Consider the following 10,230-nt stretch of genomic DNA (forward strand, 5'->3'; position numbering starts at 1 on the left):
CATAATCCCCAGACAACATATCCCCTGGGATCCCTGGGACACACAAACCCCTCCATCATGATAAAGTAGCGATTTGTGGAGGGTAAGTAGTTTGTCTGATAGATGAGCTCATTTTTAGTAACAACACCACAGCAGAGGACAGGTGCAAGTGTCTGTCTCCTGAATCCAAACTGGAAGCTGGTTCCACAGAAGAGGGGCCTGAAACCTGAAGGCTCTGCCTCCCATTCTACTTTTAAATACTCTAGGAACAACAAGTAGGGCTGCAGAGCGAGAGCGAAGCGCTCTAATAGGGTGATATGGTAAATGGCCTGCATTTGTATAGCGCTTTTCTAGTCCCTAAGGACCCCAAAGCACTTCACACTACATTCAGTCATTCACACACACATTGGTGATGTGGCAAGCTACATTGCTACAAGCTACAGCTGCCCTGGGGCGCACTGACAGAGACGAGGATGCCGGACACTGGCGCCACCGGGCCCTCTGACCACCACCAGCAGGCAAACATGGGGTTAGTGTCTTGCCCAAGGATATTTGGCATGCAGGAGGCAGCCTGGGATCGAACCACCGACCTTCTGATTAGTGGCTGATCTGCTCTGCCACCTGAGCTACAGCCACCCCATCATAATACTAATGTTTTGTACATTATTATTTGCATATTAATCTATTTTTTATTTATAGTATTTACCAACATCAAAAAGTTGCAAGCAAAGAAAGACCACACCATGGTGCATGTTTAAACAAGGAAAGTTTATGCATAAAAAATATTACCGTATTTCCTGGACTACAAAGCGCACCTGAATATTAGCCGCACAAGCTAAAATCAGGGGAAAATCCTGTTTTGTACATACATTACTAAAGCCACAGGTGTTTCAATGTTGACTTATCATATGTAAGAGAATATGCACAAAGGGAATTGTCAGGAAAGAGATGGCTGTTTGGAGACACACCCCTTTTATTAATATTTTGAAAAACAAGTTATGGGTACATATTTGCATAACTCTTTAGGTATATGTACAAGTAGTGGTAATTACAAGTACGAAACATGTACTGTGCTTCATAAATGAGTAACAAATGTAGTACATAACAATAACCTACAGCACACCAGAAAAATAGATCCGGCCTACCTTTTAGGCTCAGGTGCAGCGACACGGCTTTAACAAGAAGAAAAGTCAGTCATTCACCATCTTTCTCTTCTTCCTGCCACTAAAACCACCAAAGTCCTCTTCTCCAGTGTCGGAAACGAACAGGCTCAGGGTGGCTTCGTCATCCACTCTCAGCTTCTTTCCTTCGTTGTCACTTTCAAAACCAAAGAAATCCTCGTTGTCAGTATCAGAGTCGAACACCCTCAGAAGGGCCGTGGCGGTGTCCTCCTCTCCATCATGCAGCAGTCCAGCCCTTCGAAATCCGTTGGTGATCATGGATGTTTTCGCACTTTTCCACACTGTCAGATTCCACCGGTGGAGTTGAGCATAACTTGCTTTTCGCAAGTTTATCACCGCCCATCATCCATGACTCCCGCTGAACGTGTAGCGCTACTTTGAAGTTTGTTTTTCGCGCTACTTGTACGGCACTATGTTGCCTGGCGGATGGACACGTGACCAACATACCACTCTTGAACCCCAATCCTTCCGCCAGGCAACGTAGTGCCGTACAACAGTGGAACAAACAAAACAAATCATCTTACGATATGACAAAAATAAGGAACCATCCATAGAAAAGCCGCACCTGACTAAAAGCCGCAGGGTTCAAAGCTTGTGCAAAAAGTAGCGCCTTATAGCCCGACAATTACGATAATTAAACATAAGTCCTCTCTGCTGACATCTGGCCACCAGATGTCAGCGTCATTTAACACAAGCTTCAATGGTTTAGAAAGCTTCGTTTGGCCCTCACTACATTGGGACGTTTGAAATTGAGTCAGTGGGCAGTCAGTCATAAAATAAATTACTATAAAACCAAAGTACCCCAGAAGAGGAGCCCTTTCTGTTTTCCAGATTTGCTGAATAGTAAATGGGGAACTTTATAAGTGCTTTCCCCCATGCAGTTATCGTTAACCATTACACAAATATTTGATTGTCTTCAATTTATTGCTTTATCAATTTATTTATTATAAACAGTAGGGAACTGAAGCCAGCCCATTGTTCCTTCAGTGGGCTAGTTTCAGTCATTATGCAATGTACTGTTTATAAGGTTGGGGAAACCTGCAGTCAGCTGAGACTGAAGAAGTCACTTGGATGAGTGACTGAAAACGCTACGTCCAGATGAACAGAATGTGGAAATTACATTTTTTCCAATCTGTAATTATCTCAAAACTTTGGCAGTTAATTTAGTATATTTTGAGTTATTTCAGTTGTGGAAAACATTGTTTAACCTTGCTGAATCGTGGTGTAGCCGGTCTGGCCTTAAACTCTGATCGCCATTAATATATACCATATATATATATATGATATACCATAAGGCTAAGGCGAACTAAGTGAGAAAGTGATATTAATCAATACATAAAAAAAAAAAATCTGACACGACACCCTCCTGAATCTGAATTGGGTAAGCAGAGAAAAATGGATTTATTTCATGAATTCTTGTGTACATTAGTTCAATGAACATTTTATATAGACTAATGTATAAATTGTACAGGTCAGATCAATAATCGAACAAACATATCAAACTAAATGATCAGTGGAGCTGATCCTGGTGTCTTCTGTGTGTTTCTTGGCCTGATTATTCCCTGCAAAGGAAATAGAATAGAGTCACACAAACAAAGAAATAACATTTCAAATCTGCAGGATGCAGATAATCTTAAACAAAGAGGACCCAAAGCAGGCACGTGGAACAGGGAAAGCAAAACTGGACACAATGCACATGAGACAAGGACTATCAAAATAAACCAGGAAACATGGCAAATGGGGAAACCAAGATCCAACACACATAAACCTGATGTGGGAAGAGAACAAACACATGGCATTACATGGCCGAGAGATACAGAGAGAGAGCGATTGATACATGAAGAGACATGATGGGCTGAGAGGCTGAGGTGATGCTGAAGTCAGAACACAGAGACAAAGAGGCGAGATGCTAAAACAAAGAGAGGACTGAGGGACAAAAGGAGATCACTTAAGGAAATTAAACCATCTACAGGCATCACACACACAAAAAAGACAGAAAATTCATAAGCACAAGGTAACTAAATTGTACCAATAGGGACTAGAAACATTAATCACTTAGTAACATCACAACATTGATAAGTGGACAAGACTCAAAGATAAAAAAAAAACACTGGTTCAAAGACCGAGAACCATGACATTAACTAACAAACATGAACTAACTCACTAACTAACCTGTGACTGTGAGCCACAACCTCTTATATCTCCAGGCCTCCTTGCTGTTGACCTGACAGCCGTATTTCCCACTGTCTCCCACTTTGGGGTCTTTCAGGGTCAGACTGAGGTCTCCAGTGGTCAGCAGGTCTTTCTTCATCTTAGTGCGACCTCTGTAATGTTCGTCCTGTTTGTCAGGCTGGTCACTGCCGTTCTCATACACGTGGACCTTCATGTATTCGGGTTCATGGCGTTCCCACACGACTTCAGTGTCTTCAGGCTGGTTTTCTGTGGTTTGAAAGGGCAGACAAACAGACTCCGCCCCTTCCTCCACCTCCACCTTACACTCTGAGAGCACAATAAACACATCATGAGCTGTATAGTGACAACCGTGCATGTAAACGAATTACTCGTTATTGATGACACATCACTCACATGCCCACTAACATAAATCACACCATATATGCATAGTATATCAGAGTATTCGAGCCCATATGGAAAAGAAATAGAAAAAAACTTGCATAAGATGTGGCCTACTTCATATAAAGCTCATATGATTTACTCATGAAAGTGGCCACTTTCTCATGACTTTCATACATTGTTTTAGTAAGTATCCAAAACATACAAGTTTCATTATATAATTTTTCAAGAGATCTTATATCTGTTTTCACTCTTGTATGCTTTTCATACAAGTTTCACACAAGACAGATACAAACTTTATAAGATTTATATATATATTTTCCATATGGGAGGAGACAGGGCAGTGCATGTGTCAAACTCAACTTTGCTGGCTAATCACAAGCATAGGCTTGGCGAGGTTGTGCTCACTCACAGTTGCTGCAATCAGAGTTCACAACAATGTCAGACTCTGTAGTTCTCCCTTCTCCATCTGACTAGTACGTACATAGCTCAATGTTATGCTTTAATCACTGGATTTCTAAGTGGCTTTTAGAAATTAGGTGGGCCTTTTAGATTCTTGGGAAAACTGGTCTGATGAGGAGAGACAACATCAATCCAACTTTGAATGAAGCAGGTCTCATTTAGAGAACCTAGGAGGCTAGGAAGCAGATTTCCAGGCTTACACTCCTCTGCAGATTCACTGCTTGTGTTGGAAAGTTTTTCATCGCACTGAAGAAATGGGGAACAACCACAGGTTTCTTTTCTAGACTAGCCAGGCTCACAAAGACCGAGAGCTCTGAAGCCTTATACTGAATTCCCTTACACTCGTCTTACTTTCCCACAAACCTATCTTTGAACATTATCTTTCATTAACTGCTGATATTTATTGAGATCTCCCACAAAGAACTTCAGTCATTACTTCCTCCAAACCATCAACTTGTCACAGAGAATCTGTGAATAAGGATCCACTGCAGCACTGACCTTTGACTTTCAGCTCCACTTTTTTCTCCATCAGGACTTTTCCCTCCTTGCTGTAGGTGGTGCAGGTGTAGGTGTCTCTGGCTGTGTGTGTGGGGTATTTCAGTGTCAGACTGAGGTCTCCAGTCTTCAGTGGTTTTTTATTAATTTCTGTTCGGTGTCTGTAATGTCGATCCTGTTTTTCTGGATGGTCAGAGCCGTTCTCGTACACATGGACGTTCCTGTTATTTCTGTTCTTCCACACAACCTTATTTATTTGAGACAGGTGAACTGTGGCTTTGAAGGGCAGCTTGGCAGACCTCACACCTGTATCCACCTCCACTTCTTGAACTAAAGGAACAACAAAGCACAACATGAGCTGCACAGCATCAGCAGCACACTTCCTTTGGCAGATTGAAGTGAAATATTTACAGTAAAACATAGTGAGTGAAGGAGAAACACTCAGTGCATCATGGAAACCCCCAGCTGCCTACATCTTTTGCAGATGAACTAAAATTATTTGGTCCTTAAAAAATGTATTACATTTAGATAAACACATCCTCAGATGAACAGCTAAATGCAACATTTTACAACAGTGTTATGATTTATTTAACATAAAACCTAGCTCTTGCTGATCAACTGTAGTCAATTAATTGAACAACATCAGACAATATGGGGTTAAAATGTAGACAGACAATGGGATGATGCAGTGAGAAACATTATTCACAGTGGACAAAACTATATAAAGTTTATTTATATAGCTGGATATGAACCACAACCTGAACTTTTGGGAATAAACATGCTTTGTATAGATGAGAACAAAGTGGACATGTTTGTCCTTAATGAAGAGCTCCAGGTTTGTAGAAAACCAAATGTAAGCATGATGGTGAAGAGATGATGTTTAGGCACTATCCGGTCCCCTCTACACCGAAGTATTCTAGAGTCAAAAGTGAGGCCATCTGTCCCAGAGCTGACCCCAACCCTGAGCAAGGGTAGAGGGACCAAGAGACAGAAGAGACTTGAAGAACAAACTACAGAGACGCAACCTCGACACGCAGACAGGAAAGGAATCGTGTGTGGGTATGTGTCTGGTGTTGGTATATTCATTTTGTAAATAGATTTGTAAAGTAGCATTTTAGATTGAGTATTTTGGTCACCTTGTACATATTGTTCACTGCAGCAGCCTAGTAGGCGTGAGAAGCCATTTTTGTTGATTAAGTTTTCTCCTGTTTTTCATGTAGAAAGTTAGGTAAGAGAATTGTCTTTTGTTTGGTTTTCATTTTGTGTAGGAAAGCGTAGGGACCATCAGGGAGTTTTGTTTGTTATTTTTGGCACTGCTCACTGCTGAAGCAAATAAATGGCTGCTTAGCACTTCAAAAGATATTGTTGTTTGTGTTCTTGCTTGGGTGGTGTGTGAGTGGGCCAACTTCTTGTTGCGTTCAATACATGTCTAGACAAAGAACGTAACACTACATACCTTCTTTATTTTTCAGCCTTTTATATCCACAAAACATGCCGATACCACAGCAAATAGCCAGGACAACCACAGGAACCAAGACAGCTGAGAGAACTTTGGGCCAGACTGGAGGAGGTGGAGGAGGAGGTTCTGTAATTAGCACAAGCACAAAAACCTGAACATCATCCAGCAGATTTTGATAAATTTAGAGTTCACTTCTCCTCTAACCTCTGTCTACATCGCTGACCTGTGACCTTCAGTTGTAAGTAAATCCAGCTCACATCTCGTCCAATAATGCGGAGGATGCAGGTGTAGGTTCCACTGTCAGAGACTGTCGGGTTTCTCAGAGTGAGGCTGAGGTCTCCAGTTTGCAGAGCATCAGCACTCATTGATGTTCGGTTGGTGTAACGCTGGTTTTGGTCATCCAAATCATCACCACTCTTCACACGAACATGGACTGTTGGGATGTTGAGGTCCTTGCGGTCCCACACTGCTGCTGTGAACTCACTGGGAGCAGCTAGTAACTGACAGGGCAGCAGAACAGACTCTGCCCCCTCGTACACCTCCACTGCTGTGGCATGCTGGGAAACTGAGGAGAGAAAATATGAAGCCGATGAATGCAGTGATTTTGTAACATCAGGTGAGACAGTATGAGGACCAACATGCACAAGAGATGAAAGGTTAAAGTCTCAAGTCTAGCTACAGATGCAAAGATTGTTTGTATTTACACACTTACAATATGTTTACTTTGGTCTGAATCTGAATCTGAATCTGTTGATGAGTTTATAAATTTTGTCTTTTTTGTGGCTTGGCTCCTTTTCACACAGAGGAAACTCCCAGTGAACCAGAATCTCTCAGTAAAAATCACATGAGAAGATTCAGTCCTCTTAAGCTGGGCAGACACTGCGATTTTTTCAGTCGCGCGATTCAGCTCCTGCTCAAACTGCACGATTGACTCGCAGGGGTTAGAAGTTCATAGGTCACGATGCAGGTCTCACACTATACGACCCGATGCTCTGATGCGACCTGAGTGCTCACACTGTGCCTCCATAACATGAAGGTTATAACAGAAAAACTGTCGCTCGCTCTCCCTGTCTTTCACTCACACAGACACACCACCACCATCAACTTTGCTAAATTGCTAATGAAAAACATTGATCAGCTGTGATTGAGCAGCAGTGTCGATCCAACTATTTTCACGGTTGTTGTGGTCGTGATCATTTTGTGATGCCACATCGAAAAGGCTCAGATGAGCCATAGTCCTACAAGTTGTGCCTCCATCGCTTGTGTCCAGATCACACGCTGCTACGTCTTTTTTGCTGACATTTGTGTTTGCGCGTGCGCAGTGTGACAAACTGCGGAGACACCCTCACGACGGTTGCGAGGATTTCAAACAGGTTTGAAATCCTCCCGACCAAGCGATTGATGATTGGGAGCTGGTCGTGAGGTGTTAATCGCGTCTCGTTAACCCATGTATACTACACGATGCACGACGCACGATGAAGGCCAAAATCGGGCCGATCGCCAAATCGGTCGCACGACTCAAAAATCGTCTCAAAATGGGCCAAAAATCGCACAGTGTGAGCCCAGCATTACTGGTCACACGTCCCTATGACAGGGGCGACAAAAGTAAGACTCATGGATCTCATGGAGGACTTACTCACAATTGGTAAAAAATAAATAAATCTATGGTTGTTATAGTTTGTGTACTCTGCACATTTGTGCACAAAGTATACAGAAGCTGTTTAGCTCAGACTTGGAGCGTACACTTGGCAGTTGTTTGTTTTTCCTCAGGTACTTTCTCCATAAACAAATACACTGGTTTTTATTTGGAACTGGACAAAAAGTACCTCTTCCAAAGACTCTCCGTGCAGTTGGTCTGCAAAGACCAATATAACTGCACCCAAGGGTGATCATCAAGTTTACATCTGCACAAATGAAGCAGCACATATTGAGCATCATAGAGGGTGATTATTGGAAAAATGATTGGATTGAGCTGCATAGGGAGGGCCTTCATTCACAATAATACACACAGCACTCATCAGTGCAGTGGTTTTACATTATGATCTCAAGTTACAGACATCTGTGTGTGTGCGTGTGCGTGTGCGTGTGCGTGTGTGTGTGTGTGTGTGTGTATGCATGCATGCATGCAGAGGATCTGAGTGTCTTTCTTACCAAGTAAGAGGAGCAGCAGAATCTTCATCCTGCAGTCAAAGTCCCGTTAAATCTAATCCTCAGTCAGACTGCGGACACATAAAGCAGCACACTGCAAACACTCCGAGAGACTGAAGCACAAACACCAGTTTACTTTCAGGTTCACTGTTCAGTCATGGGGTGACCGGGGGATCCCAGGCAGAGAGTATATAGTGTTACAGTGCTATAATCCTATTTTTATCTGGGAGAAAATAGAACTAACTAGGAATGCACCAACACAGCAACAACAAACACATGTACCAAACTATTATGTCTTGTTTTTAAAGAGTGAGTGAGCTACAGAGAGCTCAGACTTTCATAATAATATGTGACCAGTGTCACCTGGCAGTCAGCGACCTGCTCTCTGGGACTGGAAGAGTAGGAGTGAAAAAGAAGTGGTGGGTGGGTAAGGAGTGGTCAGCTTCCAGAATTTCAGGAGAAGATGATCTCAGTAGTACAGAACAGAGTGAAACAAGACCCTGATGCTACATACGACATATAAAACTAGAATTACTGAGCCTTTTTTTTCCTGGTGCAAGTCGCTACTACTAGATTTACTAAGTCTGCGCAAATTTCCCCTGAACCTAACACCTCCTAGCACCCCGCTGAGAGGCCTTCAGCTCCATCGTTCTCCTGCTTTTGTGGTGCAAACACACCCTCCCCCAACCAGGAGAGATTCAGAAAGTCAAAAACAGCTCCATTGGTTTCATGACCACGTTCTCTACCAGCCTCTCACCCCAAGGGGAGAAGGGTCTGGCTGCAGCCACTGTGGAGCTCCACAGTAACCGGATACACGTGACCTCCACACTAACCGGAAACACGTGACCTCCACAGTAGCCGTAAACACGCATGGATACCGTGGAAGTCTTGCAAGTTGATCACATAGGTTGGTTAAGTCTTTCTTAAATAAATTTGCCGTTAGTGATTTTATAATTCTAGGAATCATCTAGTTTTCTTACAATGATCACGTTGCCACTTATTTAGCGTTACAACAACATTCCTCCTTATTTTAATGTTTTTTCATCGTGCTCCATGGCAGAGAAACACACAAATATGCTTTTTCCTGGGCCTGGTTTAAGTAAGAGAGCTGGATTAACGGCTTCTGTGGGCGAGAAGAAGCAAAAACCACATTTTGCATTAGAGTATGATTTATTGTTGGTGTCAGAGATGCAAAATAATGAATACTTCAATACTGTACTTAAGTAGAATTTTCTGGTATCTTTACTGCTGTACTTTTTTGTGCCTACTGTATACTTCTTTATACTTCTACTTCTCACATTTTAGCACGCGTATCTGTACTTTGTAATCCGTACATTTGTAAATCAGCCCCCCACACGCGTGCTTTGGATGCAAGATTACTTCAAAATTTTGTACAGAAATGATATTTTAGACCCTGTACTTCTTGCTTTGACTTGACTAAAAAGTCGAGTCAGTGCTTTCTAAACAGAGGTATCTAAACTGTAGTAAGGAACGTGTGCACTTGTGACACCTTTGGTTAGCGTCAACACAGTAAATTTCGTCACAAACAGATTTATATATTTATCAATACTTCTATTCATTATTCTTTTCTGTACAGCTTTTTTATTGCCCAGATTTTAGTTAGCCCCTGTTCAATTGACTGTTATATGTCAATAGAAACATGTCTCACAAATTAAAGTGTCTTGTAAAATATTTGTGGGTTTTTTTTCAAGAATTTTCTTCCCAAATCTATTACATGCCAACTGTAAATTGTTATTTCTGCTAAATCCTTAACTTAAATGTATATATGGTGTTTATCTGTTTCTCTCTCTGTTTTAGATGCACTTATCAATCTGGAATTCGGGCTTAAAGCCAGAATTGCAGGAATGCAACACGTGTTGCAGAGGACTCTTTCACTGCCCTCTGTGCCCCACTTTCAGCCCTACTGTCAGGGCA

General features: G+C 42.1%; 1 protein-coding gene across 1 annotated transcript; it reads right to left on the minus strand.

Moving 5' to 3' along the window:
• Positions 1–2,533: 2,533 nt before the first annotated feature.
• On the minus strand, positions 2,534–8,559 carry LOC106676140 (uncharacterized). The gene is made up of 6 exons (XM_024800032.2): positions 8,299–8,559; positions 6,371–6,712; positions 6,145–6,273; positions 4,692–5,018; positions 3,333–3,659; positions 2,534–2,722 (listed from the first exon to the last, which is right to left on the minus strand). The coding sequence occupies exons 1-6, from the start codon at positions 8,324–8,326 to the stop codon at positions 2,658–2,660; spliced, it is 1,218 nt and encodes a 405-aa protein (XP_024655800.1). The 5' UTR covers positions 8,327–8,559; the 3' UTR covers positions 2,534–2,657.
• Positions 8,560–10,230: the final 1,671 nt, after the last annotated feature.

This window comes from Maylandia zebra, unplaced genomic scaffold, assembly GCF_041146795.1.
Source record: "Maylandia zebra isolate NMK-2024a unplaced genomic scaffold, Mzebra_GT3a scaffold01, whole genome shotgun sequence".
NCBI lineage: Eukaryota > Metazoa > Chordata > Actinopteri > Cichliformes > Cichlidae > Maylandia > Maylandia zebra.

What these genes read in the sequence shown, in the direction of transcription:
- LOC106676140 (XM_024800032.2), bottom strand. Translation starts at nt 8,326, where the DNA reads ATGAAGATTCTGCTGCTCCTCTTACTTG. An exon ending in AGTGGAGCTGAAAGTCAAAG is followed by an intron (nt 3,660 to 4,691) that starts GTCAGTGCTGCA and finishes TTGTGCTCTCAG; the next exon opens with AGTGTAAGGTGGAGGTGGAG. An exon ending in GTTGTGGCTCACAGTCACAG is followed by an intron (nt 2,723 to 3,332) that starts GTTAGTTAGTGA and finishes TTTCCTTTGCAG; the next exon opens with GGAATAATCAGGCCAAGAAA.